Here is a 21,027-nt window from a genome sequence, read left to right as displayed (position 1 = left end):
AATATTATTCCTCCAGGTTTTCATTTGAAGTTCCTCTTGTTCCCTAGAATCAAAGCAGTAAAGTATCTTAAAGGGAATAAGCCAACATTTGTGATCTTCACTACAAAAACTGCTTTAGCTATTACAAGTTATTCACATGAGGATTTTGTAATAAAGCTCATGAGATGCAATCTCTATGCAAGATTATAAAGTCTAGAATTTTACCCACATGAATGGCAAAGCTTTAATGTTTAGGAATAATATTCTGTTTTAAGTTAATATCCTTTGGTTATTTTCTAGTCAAATGCCACTAACAGCATCAAGACATCATTGTCGTCTGCAGTTACAAGCTACATATGCACCCCTAAAGTAAAGTCACATTTTCTCTCTGTAAAACAAACCTGCTTTCTTCTCTCTGGTGTCAGAGTAAAGGCCTTTCACATCTTGTTTGGGTATCCCTAATCGGCTATGTACATCGGATACCGATTCTCGACGAGGGGTGGAGGTGCTACTTGGGGACTTGACTTCCGGAGAATGAGGTCTCTTTCCTAGTCTCTGCCGTACATCTGGAAGGAACATGTGACAGTGTTTAAATTGAGTAATCACGTACTGCATTTACTTTAACTCTTCCAGCTGATCCCGTGTCCTTTATCCATTTGCAAAAATTGGAATTAGAGAGGTGGATTTTGTGAAGTCTTTTAATTAAATCTTAACTTAGCTCACTGTCTTTGAAATGCTCTGAATTCCTGTATTACAGTTTATCCAGGCTAGAATTATTTCTATGACAGATTTGTCACATGGCATCTTTGCAAGGCACCCTCTTTTGGGATGTTTACTCTTACGTGGCTGGGCTTTGTCCCAAAGATTAAAAAGTAACAACTTTTCTAAAGATCGCCAAAATCTATCTTTGTTTTGGATTCCATTTCTATTTTAGGAATATAAATACTGAAGGAAGAGAAAAGGGTGTCTGTCCAGTATGAGGCAGTTTATATGAAAAGCATGACTCCTTCATTAATTACTTTTTAGAATACATGAAAAAATCCACTTTAAAATTACAGTATTGCTTCCTCTAATTTAGAGAACTAAAGTGAAAACCAGAGCAAAAGCATTTTATTGTAAAGATACTTAACCCATGACGTGAACCATGCCATATTGAAAACCGTAAGGGCTGGTCTACACTATCGCGCTAAATCGATCTAAGTTACACAACTTCAGTTACGTGAATAACGTAATGGAAGTCGACGTAGTTAGAGCCACTTACTGTGCTGGCTACATTGCGCTGTGTCGATGGGAGAGCGTCTCCCATCAACTTCCCTAACACTTCCTGGGAAGGTGGAGTACACAAATCGATGAGAGAGAGTGCTTTCCCATCGATTTAGCGTGTCTTCACCAGACCCACTAAAATTGATACTTGCTGCATTGATTGCAGCAGTACTGACCGGCAAATGCAGATATGCCTCAAGATTTGGATCCCTGCTTTTGCACTAGGACTCAGACAAAAACATGAAAGCAAATGGAACAGGAATATATATATAAAGTTGTCAATCTGAAGGACATGAAAGATTAGAGAAAGGCATTAAACAGTTGGATTATTTAGTAAACTTTATATAAAGAAAGTATTCCTTCCAAGTGACGAAGAGTAACCGTTTCTAGACATTAAGCACATAAGAGGGTAACGAGAGTTACACATGCTCAAGTTTAAAAAAAATAAAAAATAAAAAGGACCAACCAACTAAGATTAAAACTCAAAACCTTCAAGTCATAAGCAAACAAAATATTCTGCACTTAAACAGGATCTTTCATTCACGACATTCAAAGCGATTCATATTTGTTATTTGCGTCATGTTAGCCCCAAAATGTACTCGGTAGTTTCACACAGAAATACAGAATCTCTGCCTTAGAGAGCCAGCAATGTAAAAAGAAAAAAAAAAAAAGTGGGGAGAACGGATATAAGCAAAGTAATTCAGGCAACAATAAATTCTTCATCTCCATCCAACTATTCATTTTTCCCTGTAGCAAGCCCCCGTTTTGTCCCTAATATTCATCAGATTAAAAAAAAGTAGGCAATATACATTTATCTCAACAAGCTCCTAATATATGACTACAAGCCACCTGCAATTTCACTAATATATGAACTGTCTAAGCCTGGTAACATAAGATTCTTAATATTCATTATGAGGTGTGAAAAATTTGAGAGAATACTGAATTGCATATATGCAGAACCAACAGTTGAACATAATTCCTACAGGTTTATAAATTTCAGTACTGAATATAACCATTTTAAACAGCAAGTCATCCACTGTGTGTTACATTAGTTTTACATTACCCGATTTTGTAGTGCTGACTGGCTGACGCTGCCCTGTATTATTCTGACGTTTTTCCTCTAACAGTAGTCTTACATCTGCAACTTTTTCTGACGATCCTTTGCTGCCAATCCGGTTTTTGACATTACTGGATGCTACACTATCTGCTCTCATAGAGTTCCTAAATAAAGACATAATATATTTCTAATCAGCAAATAAATTCCCATGAATGAAGTTCAACAGAGTCCTCAGGAAGGCTCCCTGTGCATAAACACATTTTGGAAGTTAGTGATATCAGGATTTCCCTTATTAAGAAATGGGGAAGAACACGCAAAATCTATCACTGTAAACAAAACAAAAACAAAAACAAACTGCATTCATGAATCAGTCTTAGCTCTTCTTCAAGCATATTATCAATATGTTCAGAGCATCATATGCTGCATATCCTGCATCCAGGATTCCTTAGAAGCCTGTAACAAATAGGTAGCAAATGTTTTTCCAGTTTTAAACCAGGATATAAGCATATCTTGTCAAAACAACAATAGACAAAGTATCAATGCTTCTCGAAGTTTAGGTTCATCATCCTTTGTTACTCAAGACTATAAGCAAAGTGCTATGGGGCTGCTTGTAAACATCTTACCTGTCAGGGAGAGTGCAGATAAGGGATACATTTGTAGGCTATGATAGTACAGAGTTTGCAATCCTTTCGCTAAAGAGAAAATGTATTTTCTTTAAAGATATGTGCTACAGTCTCTAGTAATAAGTGCTATCAGCACTATTCTGACAGCATTTGGACCACTATGAGGTACTCTGAAAACTAAAAAAAGTGATGTGAACAAGCTTAATCAGTATCTGTTTCAAACAGAAGCACACCAGGTTGATGTCAACACAGCAGTTCCACTGCACTCAAAGTAATTCAGAGTAAATGAACAGTCAGAGAACTACTAGACTGATTTAATTCACGTTCTAATGGTTCCATCACGTTCTATTAAAAATCTGCAGGTCCCTTCAATAATATATTAGATTATTAATACTGAAAATATTAAAATCTACTTTTACTTTTTACCATTAAAAGGGTTGTTGTTGGTTTGTGGTTGGTGTCGGTTTTATGCACATTTCTCCTAGATTCAGCAATGAAAACACAGCAGTCAGTTCTATTTATTTTAATCAGGTTCTCATGCATTAACACAATGCTGCAATGTTAGATTACAATCATTGCAAGGGAATATTTAACAATTTTATATTTGGATTAAGGGTTAACTTGAGTGAGTTTTCTGTATTTCTTCTTTTAAATATCTTCCACTAAATCATGTCAGAGCTAAAGAGGGCATGCTGATGCTGCCACTTCATTTAAGTCATTACAGTTATGTCACTGAAATGACAAGTGATTGATCTTAATGAAGAATCAAATTGGATAGGATTTCAAGGAGAGTTGTTACTCAAGTGCTAAGGACTTTCAGCATTAAATATACTACACATTGAGATGTCATGCTATAGTGGCTACTTTAGAAGGGTTCCGTATTATATCAAGTCAAAGCAGAATACCGCAATTGTTGTTAAGATCGTCACGTGTACTATTGAGTCACTTCTTTTGAAATACATGGTCTAACTGGAATGATCTTAATATACAAGATGTTAATATTGTTCATGGCACAGAAAATTAAGTGGCTACTGAACATGTTTTTGGACAACTCTTTTACATACACTATTTAATAAACACTTATTTCATAGTTTTTTACATAATCAGTATATACTTTAAAAAAAAAAAAGTACAGCCCCAGTCTTGCAGACACTTGTGCATATGAGTAAATTTAAACTTGAGAGTCCCACTGAATGCAACAGAATAACAGATATATAAAATTACTACGTACATATTTGCAGGATCAGGATCAAATGCCTGTACTACATGGGTTTTAACCATTAAAAGGTGACTCAAAATACCTAAGTTAACGAGTTGAGATCCTGAACAGTTATTGTATTTATTTTAATTTAAAACAGCAGTTCAGTTGATTTTGTCAATTCATATAAGTGATTACATTATTTTCTAGAGCTTTTAAGCTTCAATTTTTTTTTAACCAAATCGAAATTTAATTATAACATAATGCAAGAAACTTTGTGACTGGGGTTTTTAAAGCAATAAAACGCAAGAAATTAAATTTTTACCTAATAGTTTTCAATTGAGATTCCACCTCATCAGCATACATTGTCATTTTCATGCTCTTTTTGGGAGATGGAGTGGATATCATTTTCAGTTCAAGATCATAGTCCATTTCATCAGAATCAGATGCACTGGCACTCGATCGTCTTGCTGCACTGCGATCTCGAGACTGTTTGAAAGCTTGTAGTTCATCCCGGTACTCTACCACAACCCTGTCATCCTCATCCATATCCTCATCTTCCTCCTCCTCCTCCTCTTCTTCCTCAATAGGCTCCTCAGGAACATTCACTAGGCCTGAAACACAACAATTAATTTTGAGAGATTGTAGCTTATCCTTTTCATAAATGTTTGCAGAGTTTTTGTAGTCATGTTGGTCCCAGAATACGAAACACAAGATGGGTCAGGTGATCTCTTTCACTGGACCAACTTTAAAGCCTGAAGAAGAGGTCTGTGGAGCTCAAAAGCTTGTCTCTTTCATCAGCAAAAGTTGGTTCAATAAAAGATATTACCTTATGTATCTTGTCTCTTTTTCATAAAGTTAATTAAACATCAAGATTTAGAAAAAATGGCAAGTAAATACGGGAAATATAAAACTGCCATGAAACATGCCATAATCTGTACCATTCACTGTCTTGGAAGGGAGGTTAAGTACTACAGCTGGATTTTTTGAAATGTCTGAATAACTGTATGAACAATTATATGAAGCAATACTTGATAAAATAAAGATAATTAATTCTAATGCTTGTATAGTGCCTTAAGGTGATCACTGCTGGTGACAGAGAGAAAGATTTCTTCCTGATCCCATATTCAGCACTGCACAACAGAACAGGTGCATCATGTATTGCCAATGTTCTAAATCTATAATATATACTCAGAAGTAAAACAGTGTTTTAATCTTATGTCATATGCAACAGGAGGCAAACACTGCCCCATCAAGTAATACAGTGTTAATTACACACAGTTAAATGGATGATGGTGCAGTTTCAGCACCCTCTTCCAATCTTCATATGACTCAGTTCATATATAGGAATATATTCTAGAATGCACTTTGTATCAGTCTTTTTTTTACAAAGCAGTCAGCAGATATGCAGCCTCCTGTACAGTTTTTTCCTTAGCACTTAACATATTTCTTCCCATATTATCTCCCTAATACACACACTCATAAATCATGTGACCACTTTAAAGGCTAAAGTACTAATTAGAAGCTCACTGATAGGGTTTTCTGGACTACATTCCCCTGGAATATATACCACCCAACTACTATATTTTTGTCATGTATTGTAAGATAAGAGTTGAAATGGCAAATATGACAGTTTAAAGTGAAGTGTAAATAAACCATTAGATATTTTTGTCTCTTATGCTCCAGACCCCATTTCCCAAATCTCTGAAAAAAAACAATCAAGTAAAATGAAGTACCTACTGAATTATGCTAAGTGATTTGATGTTTTTTATCTGACCTGTTGCTTGCAAAACCATAGGACAAAATCTAAGTGCTGGGGGGAAGGTAAAGCATAGCTCTTTTTCACTTATCTGACATTGTTCTATTTATCAGATTAATTATGCACAATCTATGTCAAGTTGACAAACCCGAAGACAGTAACAATTATATTTTGGCAGGTGTTCCATTAATATTTCAATTACTGTTTTATTGAGAGAATGCTTTTATTTAATTAAAGGTATTATTTTAGAATTTACATTGTGCATACTGTTGCTTAGGTTATACTTTGTATTTGAATAGCACCTTTCACAAGAGGATCTTAAAAGGACTCTGCCACACTGATTTCTCACATCATCCTTGAGAAATTGTTATCAAGTAAAGGTTAAGAACAGTGTTTAAAGCACTGGACACACATCTGGGCTTGAATCCTCACTCTGTCTCACATTTCCTAAGTGATCTTGGACAACTGACTTCATTTCTGTTTCTCAGTTCCTCACCTGCAGAGTGGGAATAATGTTGTCCAATCAGAGAGAGGTACTGTAAGAATGATTCATTCAGATACTATAAGCCATATAAAGTGGTCAGACAGATAGGGAAACAGGAAAAACTAGGTCATGTAACAAGTAAATCAGTGGCTAAGCAGGGCCAAAAACCCTAGTATCTTAACTCAATTCCATGTTTCAACTATTAGAAGTGCCTCCACCCAAAACTAGCATGTGGTAACCACCATTTTCTCCTGGACTAAACTCTGCTTTGGTTAATTATTTAATGAGGCATAGTGGACAGAAAAGGCAGGCCTGAGAAGCACAAAGACCTATATTTTATTTCATTCTGCAGTTTCATAACAGCTGCAACACTTGTTTGAAGATGTAAAGCATTATATATATGTTCCCAGTACTGTCATTAATTACCTGAATGCCGGTGTTTATAAGGAGGTGTCAACCCAACATCATCCCCAATGAGTGTCCTTTTCTTTATCACATCACGATGGATTCGACGTGAATGATATCTTCGTTTCCTGGAATGTCAACAAAAGCGAACACATTTCTGCCACATAAAAGGCCAAAAGAAAGCGACCTAAATTCAGCCACAGAGTAACAGCTGCAATTTCCACTGACTTCAGTGGCAGTTGAACGCATTTACTCTATGGCTCTACTTTGCCCAGTACGAATCTCTCAACTATAAGCACTTGTTAATTTTGAATTCAAATTTTTATAAATGTAAAGTCAACAAATCAACTTTGCTAAAATACAAATCAATGCTTCCCACCCCCAAGTCTACAGAACTTTGAGGGATGACACTCACAAGTTAGATAGACCTGTAAGCATGGCTGGACACATGCAAGGTTCTACTCCCCTTTATCATGTACTCACCAAGAGTTGCTAAGAATTCCTTTCATGCCACCATAATTAGGGTTGCCATATTTCATGTAGTACTGACTTCTTCTTGCAGCTCCCAGCTCTTTTTTATCATCTGAAAATGTGTAATTAAGTTAAAATAATACTTTTCCCCTAACCACACTGGAGCAAAAATAAAGAGTGCCCAGTCAAAGATATGAAGCATATATTGTAATAGGCAGTCTCAACTACTGTTTAGCTATAAAATATCCAATCTCCTTCATGTGAGTAAAAGATCCATGTACTTACTAGGAACAAAACGGATTACAATGCTTGCTGACAATTCCTCTGAAATAAAACTAACAGTAACAGACACTGGGTTCAACTAATTTCATTCCATGGAGATGAGAGTTTCTATTTATCACCTTCCTGTTGTATTATGTATCACTTTAAGAGCTGGAATATGGAGACTATCTGATTAGAGATGTCATTGTCAGAACTGTATGAAAAAGGACAGTCAAATTGGAAAAAAGTCAGGATTTGAGTTTGTTTACCTTAAATGCATTAATATTATCTACTGACATGACTGCAGCTGGTAACAGCTTCCATCAATATCACATAAAGAATTCCAACACCATGGCAAATGATTCTTGATGCACAGAAAAGGCAAAATTTGCCCTTATGCAGAGCCTATTTTGTGGGCTTCAGTGGGACTGAAGTGGCAGATATATCTTTTACCGAATCTTTGCATTAGGCTGAATTTTACCCAGAATAAGTTTTACATATACGTTCTTCACACATTAAAAATACACACAAGTACGGTGCGATTTTAACATATAATGCTTGACAAGCAATCTAACACTTTAATAATGATTTTATTTGTAGCTGTGTTGTAAAGACATCATTTAGTCATCAGTCACCTTTAAACACTGTATAGTGCCCATGCAGTGAGTTAGTTACCTTTAGTAGCAAATCTCATGAACAGTTTGTTTCCTTTAGCCAGCCTGTTGGCTGGGCGTAGATCGTTACGCAGGAGAGAATCTTCTTCTACCTGGGACAGCGCATCCAACTTTGGAAAGAAAATATGTTAGATACAAAAATAAAATGTTTTTCAGCACAGATTACATTCAACAGTAAAGCTAACAAATGATTACTAAGAAAGTATATTTTCGTGTTAGGAGCTTTCCAGCAGATTTGTGAACTCAGCTGTTTTGCATTTCTTTAACAGACTGATTTATTAAAGGAACATTGGCAGGTTAAAAGTAATTTTTTTTAAACAAAAATATTTCCCTCCCTGTCTTATTAATACCTTAAGTTACTAAAACTAAGCTTTTTAAAATCTAATTTACTTTCCACTACTTCTGACTATCTACATTTCATTCAGCCTGGACAATGAAAGACAACTAGTCAATTTTATTTTTGCTCACAGTCAGTTTCTAGCCTGTTTATCAACTTGTCACACACTAGCACAATGCTGCAATGTCTGGACTGCAAAAAACACAAAGTGTTTGTTTAGAAAAGTTTCCCTTAAATTTGTTTTACACAAACTGAAATTTGGGCCTACACTGACCCGACAGTATTCTATTAAGCAGCTCATCTTAAAATAAACAGCTTTTTAAAAATTTCTTTCATCTCAAGCAAAATTTCAGCTGGTTTCTTCGGAAAAGCAGCATTATTCTAGATGTGCTGTCCCTGCTGTTGTAAGAGTGAAACACTCCCCCGATGCATACCTTTACGTACAGTTTGCCAAAACCAAATAGCTTGGCTCCTCTTCATCCTTCCTCCTAATTACTCCCTTTATCTCCTCCTTCCAGTCTTTTCCATTCCTGATTTCATATGGTTCTCACATGAGTGGAGCAGCTTCAGACTTCCCATATGCCAAATGCCCTCCCCTCTCCTAAAAACTCACTTTCACAAAGCAATTCTAGGCTGATATCCTCACTGACAAAATCTCTGGACTTCTCCTTGCCTTCAATGTTTTCATAAGTACTAAATCTGATTTCGCATTTAATTTATGATACTACGCAATAGTCCAGATTCTGTATAATATTTTTACATTAAGAGTAGAATATCAGAACGACCTCACCGCCCAAAACTGAATCTCTCATGTTAACGTTTTTCTTTCTGTACTGACCTCAACATCACTTGGATTGTCATCCTCAACCTCTCCTTCCTCGGTCTCATCGTCCGAGCTTTCCTCCTGTTTGTCTAAGGATAAACAAATTTTAGGATATTCTTCCTGATTTTATGATGTTGCCAGCATTTGCTTTTCATTTCCTTGTATTTTCTGAAATCAAACTGAGTAAGTTATCCATTGTTCTGGGTTGCCTGGATCATAATTAAGATAGTAAACCTCTGCAAAAATTTTAAACAGGTGAGTACACATGATAACTAACTAATCCTAGAGCTTCCTTCATGCTGGTGCGCTCTACTAATGTAAGTGGCTGAAGCAGAAGTTTAACTGTCTGTTAATATAAGAAGACACACTGTGTTTCACTTTATCAACCGCAGAGAGGTCACTGATGCCTTAATTTAGCTGCCACTTAAAAATACTTGAGTTAATGTTCAATAGTTAGAAAGTTACTGAGATAATCTCAAAAATTATTCATTTCAAGAATCTAACATAAGTAGCTCTGGAAGCAAACTTTTAACCAGTAATACCAATCTATTGATTGTATACAGTGTGCGTTGCTAGCTGATGGCAGATATTTTCAGTTTATTTTTGGGGCTAAGAAAAAGGTTTTGTTTATATTGTCAGCAGAATCTTGTTTCAATTATTTCTGAAAGACAACTTAATAGTCCTTTAACGGTGCCTCTGACTCAGATATCTCAAAGCACTTTACCAACACTGGCTAAGCCCCTCAACAGCCCTGTTTAGTAAGGGAATACAGATTCTCACCTAGCAACTAAATGCAGCAACTTTCAGAGTGGAATACTACAGCTGGTTACAGCATACAACAACTACACAAAAGTTATGGGCAGGAACGAAAGAATACTGAATCCAAATGAAACCATGGAGAATATTCAGACAACAGAATGTAATTACTTTGGTGGAATTTGGCCAAGTTATCAGGGCTAGCATCCTGCCTCTGACAAAAAGGGTCACAGGATCTTTAATTACTGCAAGTGGTTTTTATTGACAAAATGTGCCTAGGTAACTCCAGAATTATTTTAGAAAAGGAATATATCTGAGCCAAAGCCTCCCTAATATTTTGGATTTATCCGATTCCTCAGATCTTAACTTACTTCATAAATTTTTCCCAACTGAAAGTCTGAACTTAGCCTACTAGCCTGCTTTTTCAGGTGACCAGATGCAGAAGTTTAGGTCGATACATATTTTACTACTGTTGATATACACGTCATAGTAATTATTTTGTACCCGACAGGATCAATGTGAAAATATATGTCCTCAGTTTAAATAAGGTCTTTCCCTAGTCTCCAAAAATAACACAAGATGTATTTTAAGAATGTTACATTTTGTAGAATTTTGGTATTTGCCTGAAATCAAAGGTTAGGTTGTGTTTTAAAACCGCCCAAAAAAGTTTTCAGTACAAAGAAATAAGATATAGTATAGAGGAGGCTGGTAAAATAGTATAAAAAGCACCTAAGTCTTCCTCACAATACCTATTTTTGCATAGACTTAGTTTTCCCAAGGCAAAAAGGGAGTTGTTAGAAAGCCCCTGAGTTGCAGTGGAAAGCTGCAAGGAGAAATCTGCTATGAAGGCATCTCGAAACATAACAGAGGTGTGAAAACAGACCACATCTGATGGCTTCTGCTAGTGCATAATGTACAGAAAGTGGAGATTGGTAACCTGGATTTTGTTCATGCAACTCATACTTAAGCATAATTTACAGTTTCAGTTGAAACAAATGTTTTTATGAATTGCATTGTCACTATTGGTTGATAATTTGCAATTCAATATCTTGGTTTGAACCACATCACCGGAAGTTAACACATCACCTAGCAGCAAAACAGTTGGATGTAGTCAAAGTAATAAAAGCCACAAATTCCTGCCTGTGGAAGTATAATGGGGTTATAATTAGGGGGATGTTGTCAGCAAGTAGATTCCAGGTTTATCACAATTTGAAGGTGTACCTTAGCTGCTTCAATTTATACAATTTACCTTGCAGTATGCTCTGTCTGGAAAAAGAGACTATGGGCACTGTGACGGAGTGGAATATGTCTGAGTCAAATTATGAACATTATCTTGTTCTATGTGCAGAAATGTTGGACATCGTGACCGCACAAGCCTGGACATGCACAAAGACTCCTTAAAGGACTAACACTAAGAGCCATCAAGACTGCAATCTGGGGTCAACAACTTTGATTGTCTTTCAACTACTGGCCCATCCCCATGGAACAATGGGTTTTCTACACAGGGTTCTGCAGTGAGAAAGGGGCAAACACAACTGAGGGGTCACTAGCGTTTCAATCTGAGCACATGGCTCAGAGGAGCAGTGCTGGCTTTAGGAACTGCGGGGCCCAATTCAAATATCCAGTGGCGGTCCGGGTCTTAGGCAGTACTTTGGCAGCGGAGGGTCCTTCACTCGCTCCGAGTCTTCCACAGCACTGAAGGACCCCCTGCCGCCGAAGGATGAGTAAAAAAAAATTAAAAAGGCGCCTAAGGTGTGGGGCCCTCTTAGGCATGAGCCCTGATTCCGGGGAATCGGCCTAAAGTCAGCCCTGCAGAGGAGAAACCCTATTTAAGGGCAGGGTTCTGCTCTGAGCAGAGCGGGGGAGTGACCACTGGCTACATACAGGGACTTGCAGAGGAGGTGGAAGGGAAGGAGAGGGGGAAGAGACTCTGTCCAGCTTAAAATACTGATAAAACATTAGACTCCCACAATGGATGAGCTCATACTAGGTCTAAGAACTTTTGTTTTAAAAGATCTGTAACTCGAATGCTTTAAGGTCACTATGGTTAACCAATTCCTATGTTACTTGCTTTCCTGCCACGCTGTCCCCAACGGGGTAAAGCTACAAGCCTAGAGTGCTCACAGCCCAGGTGGAGCCCTGGGGAGTGCATGTGATTGGGGGACTCAAGTGGTCACAGACTGATTACAAAGTCCTGGAGAGCAGCATCCCACATCCCAAGGAAGGGCATTAGACAAGAGGTCAGAGCTTGGGAATGTGCCCTAGGGTCTCAAAGCTAGAAACAGTGGCTAGACTCTAGCCAGACACAGTTGATTTGGAAGCACATGGGACCCAGCAATTGGGTCCATTTGCAATAGATTTGTAAACATACAGTGGGGTATTGGGTCAGGTTTTAACAGGGTCAAATTCAGAGATAATATAAATAGTGATGGAAGTTACACATTGGTAAATCAATGTCATTTGCAGAAAGGATGGTGTAGTAACAAGGAAAAGCAACCAACAGGAGGGTTTAAGATGATAAAGCACCTTATTACACTCACTTGGTTCTCATTGTTACAACCCCACCCTTCCACCCATTCAACCTGTGAGTTACAAAGACTGTGTAAACTTGCCCCACTACTTAACACACCTCTGAATTTGACCTTATGTTTAGAATGTTCAGTACAGATCATATTACTGATTTTGGTATCTCTCCAACCCACCTTTTAGGAAGCAGCTCCTTCAAAAGGTTTCCAAGATGAAAGCCTTTTTTAAAGTGGCAGAATACCATTACCTGAAACTACATGACAGAACCTCCTTCAGTAATTCAAATTATGCAGCACCCAAGCCAAGAAAATATATTTTAAAGAATGCAGAGTTTTAACTGCATGACCTATACCTTCTGTGCATCTACCTTTCTTGTTTTTTTCAGTTGCTTTCTCCTCGTTGTTTTCTCTGTTTTTGAGTTTATCCTGATCAGGCATAGAGCTCATATTTATAAGAGCTCGTGTTGCTGTCACTTCATCAAGCCAGACTACATTACCTAAAACAAAAAAAACCACACAAAAATAGTTCTAGTTAGCTAAAATTTTCCACACAGGCTCTTAAGATTATATCCTTTATCTTACAGTCCTTTATGTAGAAGACAAATTACTAGTATAAAACTTCAGTCACATAATAAGTATATAAAGTTATATGTACCAACAGGAAGGGAGATTATCAGATGTGTTTCATAAAGGGAAAACAAATCCTTTAGCATGTTTGATCAGCAGGAGACAACTCTTATCACACAGGACAACACAGGCCATACACCATATTATTTTCTGATCAAAACTTAAAAAAAACGCTGGAATGATTAAGGTCTACATAAATAATAGGGGCTCATTTATTTGTGCCAATAACTAGAAGACCCACTCAAGATTACTGCACCTTCTGAATATGCTAGTGACCAATCATGATTAAATCAAGGATACTGGCTCATAAAATGATCCGTTCATTTATTTTTAAGAGTGTTGTTTAGTTTCACTGTGTAAAACTCGACGCTATTCTAGGAAGTATGACTGAAGTATATTTTGTAAAATAATTAAGTTTAAGTAACAAGAGACTTCATTGCAGAACTTGCTGAGAAGAAAGGAGAGACTGTTAAGGGGTTTTTGTACAGATTATCAAATTTGTAGATTAGTGATGCAAGGATTAGCAATGTTCATGTGCATTGAAGAAAATACAATGTATATTTGGTACTTATAAGAAAAATCCCTGTAAGAAGAGAGAGAATTAAAATTATATGCAGTAGAACTGATTATGTCAGGCTGATGATAACTCTGTTAGACATGTGACAATGTAGGAGGGGAAAAAGAAGATTTGAGAGTTGCTTCTTAAAAATCAGCATTAAGCAAAAGTCCTTTTATTGAGAAGCATTCAGCCCAGATACAGCCACAAGCATTAAATGCTGTTCTGCTGTTTAATGATTCTGGAAAAACCAGAGCAATACATTTTATCTTGTTTTATATTAAGATGCTTGAATAGATAAGATTCACTGTAGGGGAAAACACCCATATTCTAAATGTAAACGCAGGCTGAAGACGGAAAAGCTACATATAAACCAAATACCCAAGTGCCCATCAAACTTTGAATTTTTAAAGTCTACACCTTTTCTTTGTTTCTCTCTCTGAAGAACAAGGACATTACCTCAGTGTGTCTCGGACCTTTAAAAATGCTACAATTCTGTTGCACCAATTTAAGACACACTGCTGCAGCTTGTCATTTTCACCAGAGTTAGCATCTTTCACAATATTCTATATTGCAGCAGGGTGTCGCCAACCTAACTGGTAGAGCTGCAGTAAGTTATTGGTTAGTGAGAAAAATTAACTATATATTGCTCTTGATATTCACAGTTCTTCATTAACTAGTTCTTTCAAACACCCCTTTGAGGTAGTAAGTTTACAGAAGCAGAAGTTAAAGCGCAGAAGGGTCAGGGACTTGCCCAAAAGCTACAGAGGAAATCAGTGGCAGAACTAGTAATAGAATCCAAGAGCTCTGGAATACAAAAAATATTGAGAACTATAGGCTAAAGACTTAGTTTACTTACACGATGTGTCATCTAACCACTCAATATGAGCAGGAGGATACTCTTTAAAATAGGCAAAGATGTCCTGGGTACTCATCTCATCTACCCCGCAAACGTGGACTGTATCCAGCCTCACTTTAGGGATTGCTGTAAACAAGAAACAAAACCACTGCTCATTTTTACAAAATGAGTTTATGTATTAGAAACATGTTGAATTAAAAACCAAAATCATTTTTAAAAAGTGGAGAATAGTTTATTAAAGTCAGGTACATCCTATACCAACTTAAATGCATGATCTTCTAATCTAATGGCCTGGAACTTAACTTATAATTTCACAATGTTTTGACCTTTCTAGTTGAAAATAAAAATAGGATACTTATCAATCCAAAATCATCAGAAATATTAAAATGTATTGCTATAGAAATTCTACTGCCAATCACCGATTATAATTTGATTTTAAAGACAGCATGCATGTTGTTATTAACTTTTCAATAAGAATGTAAAATCTTCAGCTTATTTTAAACGTACATGATCAAATAAAAAAACAAATCATGCCATTCTGAAAGTTTTTTTACCTAGTATTGTTACAAGCAGTAGTAAGGTTATCCGTAACAGAAAATTAATATTATTTTCCTCTGTTTTCAATGTCTTCACCATGTATTTCACAACCATCTGTACAGTCAGTTTCAAGTTTCCTCTGTATAATCAATGGCCTAGGTCTTGATCCTGCAAATGGATCTGCACAGAAGGACCGTTAGGACCTAGGTCCTGCAACTGCATCCACATGGGTGGGCCTGTATGATCACATTGAGCCTCACTAACTTCAACAGGATAACATGCACGTGGATCCAGCTGCACTAATGAAGTTGCATGACTGGGACTTTAGTTTCTTTTCTGTATGTTCTTTACACAGCAACAATGAGAAATACTTTAAATAATACGGGGAAACGTGGTTGCAAAACCACAAAGACTGGCAAGGGATTCAGAGGCAGGTGCTGAATGGTTTTCAGACTACTTTTAACCCTTTAAAAAAAATAAAGACTTTTAAAAACTTTATAACATCACTTTTATTAAATACTGAACAGACAACCTACTGGAGCCTTGTAACCATGTGTGTGTGTGCGCCAACAGCTTCTGCTGTGTCAACTGACAGAAAAGCCTTGGACAGCCAGTCTACACGCAGCAGTGGATATTGCTGCCACATCATTTCAAAATGCTGTCTGCCCAAAATGGTTCTGTTTCTTTTAAGTATCATCCTCTCACAACAATTTTAATTGTATTTATTTTTTAGATTGTCTTCAAGTATTTTTTTAAATGGGAAAGTGAACAGAAAAAAAGGGAAGTGAAAAATACAAGATATTACTCCTAGTGATACTCTCTTTTTCACACACACCTAGAAAGGAGTGAAGAAGTATGGCCATCAAGCCAGGAAACAGGAAGGAAACAATCCACATTCTGCCTTTCATTCAGTTTGATAAGCTCATGGTACATTCCCTACCTTTCTTCATCATATCTCGTTCCAATGCCACATTCCTTTGGGCAAGGTTCACTTCAGCTCGAAAATGAAAGCGCTTCGCTCTTTGCTCCTTTTTCTCAATTGCTTCCTGCAGGAAACAAGGTCCAATGGAAAAGTAAATTGATGCTGCGTTCCAAACAAGTTTCATAGTAATACCAGACATTTAATAAAACACAAGTGGCCAGAAATTAATCATTACAAAGTTTCTATTAGTCTTCATTAGGCCTGGCTGAGTCAACAAAAAAAGAAAATTATGTTAAAAGGGACAAAATTAAAAACTCTTTCACAGCTTGAGTAAGAGTCAAATGATTATTGTCTTGTGACCAAAGAGCATAACGGGAATCATGATGTGTTGCCCGTCACTGACTCTGTATGACCTTGGACAAGTGCTTAACCTTTCTGATGGATAACCAAATTTACTGATCCTTAAAATGAGTATACATCAAAGGCAAAATTCAGCAAACCTTTACTTGAAACAAATGTTTCCTCTACCAGGCAGACTAATCTTTTATTTTGAGACTGCTGGCTTGTTTACGTGGAGGAAAAGAGAAAAACATGATGAGAAGATACAGATCACGCAGTTTCCAGACAGTTAAAAAACATTATTTGGAGACCTGTGGCCCTTGGGAATATCCCTTTGTCTGCCCTGTGGCCTTTGGGAATATCCCTTTGTGTTTGCACTTCATCAGGACTAACTGGAATGCTGACTATAGAAATCTTGCTGGGATTGGTAATCCAAACTATTTCCAGGAGCCCATCAACAGATTCTCTAAAACCAGTGATACAAAAGATGTTATGCAAGCCCTCAACAGCGACGGTAATTTTCTTTCTTGTGACTGATTAAGAATACCTCAGTCTAAAAAACTAATGAGTGTTTTAAAAATCTTTCAATCAACTAAAATGAAACTTGTCTCATAAAAATATCCCTAAGCGAGAACTGCCCTCAGATATAACTACAAGATAAATTTGACCTTTTAATCATAGTTTTATTAGATTTCCCAACCAACTCATTTTCATTATTCAGCACTGTACATCTTTACCCTTAATTATGAATTCCATTTTAAAGCTGTTATTAAGGAATGTAACAAAGGAGGGAGATTTTCTCTCTGATACTGTAACTTTAATTGCTTCCTGAACTACAAGTCTCTGACATACAGAAGCTATATACTTGTAGCCAAGAATGCTGATTTTCAATCTCTTATACGAGCTCCATTTGTGCTCTTGGGCAAGTAACAAGTTCTCTGGCTGAGCTTTCTCTAGGCAAAATGGGAATAAAACTTATGCATCGTCTCTCACAGTGCTGCTGTGAAAATTCATATTTTATCATAATCTGAAAATGTAAAATCCTAATAATACCATAGAACACTTAACACAGAACATGGAACAGTGCATTTTCTTTTCCATTTTCAGATACAACTTACAGTGATCTGTCATACAGTGATGCCAATTATTTAAAAATTGCAGTGTGTGTCAGGGAGACCAGCTGCAAGTTTAAGCTTCCAAAGAACCACAAAATGATCAAACCTTGTTTTGAAGAGAGTGTTAATTTATGTACTTAAAGCCCAGTATGTGGAAACACACAATGATGCCCTTTGAAGACTCAAGACAATGGAACTAGATTTTCCTGCCAAACACTTGTTTTTCCTTGTCTGTCACTCACACAATAAGAACAATTCAGCTGACCTGACTCAAAGGGCTTTGCTTTGCACTGTGGAGTTGCATCACTGCAATTCCAAGAGAGTCTCCTTGTTTTCTGGCAAATGCACTGAGCTTTTCGAAACAGTATTACAAATTCCTGACGGGGTATGAAAACTTTGTCTACAAATAAATCTTTCACTATAGAATCATAGAAAGAGATGGTTGGCTCAGCATTTTCATAGAGCTTGTTTATTTTGTACATTTTGTGACTTACAAATTGCTGCCTCTAATATTTTAGATGAGACAGACATCACAGCAGGAGAAAAAAATTCACCAACCTAACATCAAAACAAGAGCTCTTCCAGCTATAAAAGAGTGTCTAAACCTGTAGGAGAGCACTTCAACCGCCCTGGCCACACTATAGCAGACCTTAAGGTGGCCATCCTGCAGCAAAAAAACTTTAGGACCAGACTTCAAAGAGAAACTGCTGAGCTTCAGTTCATCTGCAAATTTGACACCATCAGCTCAGGATTGAACAAAGACTGTGAATGGCTTGCCAACTACAAAACCAGTTTCTCCTCCCTTGGTTTTCACACTTCAACTGCTAGAAGAGGGCCTCATCCTCCCTGATTGAACTAACCTCATTATCTCTAGCTTGCCTGCATATATATACCTGCCCCTGGAAATTTCCACTACATGCATCTGATGAAGTGGGTATTCACCCACAAAAGCTCATGCTCCAATATGTCTGTTAGTCTATAAGGGGCCACAGGACTCTTTGCTGCTTTTACAGACCCAGACTAACATGGCTACCCCTCTGATACTGTCTAAACTCAGTAATACTCAGACCTTAGTGGTTCAGGAGCCAAATTACCAATCAGCATTGCCCAAAAGAGCTACAGTAGTATGAATTCATTGTTTCATATACTATAATACTATATATATACACACACACACACACACACCCCTCTACCCCAATATAATGTGACCTGATATAACACAAATTCAGATATAACACAGTAAAGCAGGACTCCGGGGGGGACAGGGCTGCACGCTCCAGCGTATCAAAGCAAGTTTAATATAACACAGTTTCACCTATAACACGGTAAGATTTTTTTGGCTCCTGAGGACAATGTTATATTGGGGTAGAGGTGTATATATATAAAATCCTCACAGCAAAATGACTGATTAAGTATTATTATTTTATCAACTACAATTGGTTAATAACATTGTAAAAGCATCCTGATTGGTTAATAATTAAGGCTCAGATTTTGTCATAGATATGTTTAGTAAAAATCACAGACAGGTCGTGTGCAATAAACAAATATTCATGGAAGCCCGTGACCTGTCCGTGATTTTTACTAAAACTAGCCTTGACAAAATGGGGAGGGAGGAGGATCCAGCACCCACAGTGCTGGCGGGGGGGGAGGAGGGTGGTGGTCCCCCTGCTCTCCGCCACCAGGGTTGAGCTGCTGCAGGGTTCCCCCTGTCCTTCCCCGCTGGCCGGGCAGCTGCAGGGGGGTTCCTGACTCCCATGGGAAGTGGGAGTTCTAGGGGACCCCACAGGGAGCTCCGGGGTCCCCTGTTAGGCTACGGGGCTACCTGCTGACAGCAGTCCAGCCCCGGGGCAGAAAATGTCACGGAGGTCTCTGGAAGTCACAGATTCCATGACTTCCATGAACTCCATGACATAATTGTAGCCCTATTAATAATTAAATCACACAGGGTTTTAATATCAAAACACCTGCAGGAGACACATTTAAGAGCCAATCACTGGTCTAAGTGTATCGAAACTGACCATTTATCTGATTTTCCTGAAGACCAGCTAACAATGCTTCCTATCCAACAACAGTAATACAAAACTTTAAAAAGACCCACAGCACAATATTACCTTGGAGGTGACATCTATTCCTGTGATGAAACTTCCAGCTTTGTTTTCATACCTTCTACTAGTGTCCTGAAACAAAGCAGAACTGTGATGAAGGCTAAATGCAACAAACCAGTTAGGCTGATAAAATCTCACCTGGTAATCAGCTCTAAAATAAATCCATTCCTTTCTACTCTCTCCTAACTCTATGTGCCAGTACGTTCTTGACCAGATGTGGACAACACTCACTCAGTGGAATTACATACAGACAGAATGGATCAAAACAAATGCAGCTTCCCTTGGCATAAGTAATTTTTAGCAGTAGTTAAAAATCTAGTACATCCACTGTCACAGGGGAAAATATATTCTGCCACAGCAGGAAGTGGAAGAGATAATCAAACAGCATTACCAACGCTAACGTCCATGGTTTCAGGTATAACTGTCTTCCAATTGAAAAATTTGTGTGTTTAACATAATCATATTATTTTAAGATATCATGCTCTCTAAGAGTTACAACTTACCAGCATTAGGTTATCAAGCAACCTTTTAGCACAAGATAACTTTAAACTCAACTTTCATATTAAAAAAGTAACTTTCAAGCCTCTTGGCGGTCACTGATTCTAATCCCAGCTCCCAAAATATCCCAGTCGGAATCACTGCCTTTGTTTTGTTAAATTATGTCATAAAAATTAAGAGTGACACGTAGGGGGAAAAACGGGGTTTTTCACTGTCATCAGTTAGTTCTGCGGAGTTTACCTGATTGCACTAAATCACCTAGACTCAATGCCAATAATGCAATTTCTTCTCCACCCTCCAGCTAAATGGCCATTTACCGTCTCATTCTAGCTTTGAGGCCTCGGCATTTCCCTGGGCTCCCCCCCCCCCCCCCTCGACCCCCCTATCGACTCGACCTGTTCAGTCTGACAAGCCGCCCCGTCCTCACTAGGATTCTACTTCGTGTTAGCTCGCTCGAGTTACTCCCTAGCGCACAGCCTTAGAGATGGGGGGGCTGCTGTGCCTCCCCCCCACCTCATGCCACACGGGCCCCCTCCCGGAGAGGGGCTGCTGCACCTTCACCGCCTCGCCCCATGTCCCCCGGGGACTCAGCCCCCCCGCGCCAGCTTCCCGCCTCCACTGTCTGCCCCTCCCCCGCCGCCTTCCGCGCCCTCCGGCTCCCCCGGGGCCCGCACCGCACCGCACCGGGAGCAGCTCCCGCAGCGAGCGCCGCACGGGGACGGTCTCCAGCTCGCCCTCCTCCACCTCCATGGGCTCGGGCTCGGGGCCGCGGGGCGGCTCCTCCTCCTCCGCCGCCTCCGCCTTCACCGAGATCCGCAGGCCCCGCACGGCCGCCATCGCTCCGCCAGGCCCGC

The 21,027-nt window shown here is 38.3% G+C and overlaps 1 protein-coding gene across 2 annotated transcripts in view; it reads right to left on the bottom strand.

Annotated features, from left to right (window-relative positions):
* Nucleotides 1–21,027, bottom strand: part of NCBP3 (nuclear cap binding subunit 3) — a 25,895-nt gene extending 4,868 nt beyond the window's left edge. The window contains exons 1-12 of one of the 2 annotated variants that reach the window (XM_030536206.1): nucleotides 20,858–21,027; nucleotides 19,682–19,747; nucleotides 16,135–16,240; nucleotides 14,658–14,783; nucleotides 12,969–13,112; nucleotides 9,350–9,423; nucleotides 8,176–8,284; nucleotides 7,252–7,351; nucleotides 6,790–6,896; nucleotides 4,446–4,734; nucleotides 2,306–2,463; nucleotides 381–545 (exon numbers count right to left, since the gene is read on the bottom strand). In XM_030536206.1, coding sequence (XP_030392066.1) covers nucleotides 381–545; nucleotides 2,306–2,463; nucleotides 4,446–4,734; nucleotides 6,790–6,896; nucleotides 7,252–7,351; nucleotides 8,176–8,284; nucleotides 9,350–9,423; nucleotides 12,969–13,112; nucleotides 14,658–14,783; nucleotides 16,135–16,240; nucleotides 19,682–19,747; nucleotides 20,858–21,010 — 1,597 coding nt within the window. In that variant the 5' untranslated portion in view covers nucleotides 21,011–21,027. The remainder of the gene's footprint in view (nucleotides 1–380; nucleotides 546–2,305; nucleotides 2,464–4,445; nucleotides 4,735–6,789; nucleotides 6,897–7,251; nucleotides 7,352–8,175; nucleotides 8,285–9,349; nucleotides 9,424–12,968; nucleotides 13,113–14,657; nucleotides 14,784–16,134; nucleotides 16,241–19,681; nucleotides 19,748–20,857) is intronic. The other variant, XM_030536207.1, reaches the window with a different exon arrangement.

The sequence above is a fragment of the Gopherus evgoodei genome, chromosome 17 (assembly GCF_007399415.2).
Source record: "Gopherus evgoodei ecotype Sinaloan lineage chromosome 17, rGopEvg1_v1.p, whole genome shotgun sequence".
Taxonomy (NCBI): Eukaryota; Metazoa; Chordata; order Testudines; family Testudinidae; genus Gopherus; species Gopherus evgoodei.
The sequence above is the reverse complement of the archived record's forward strand: the minus strand, read 5'-3'. Positions and strand labels throughout refer to the sequence as shown.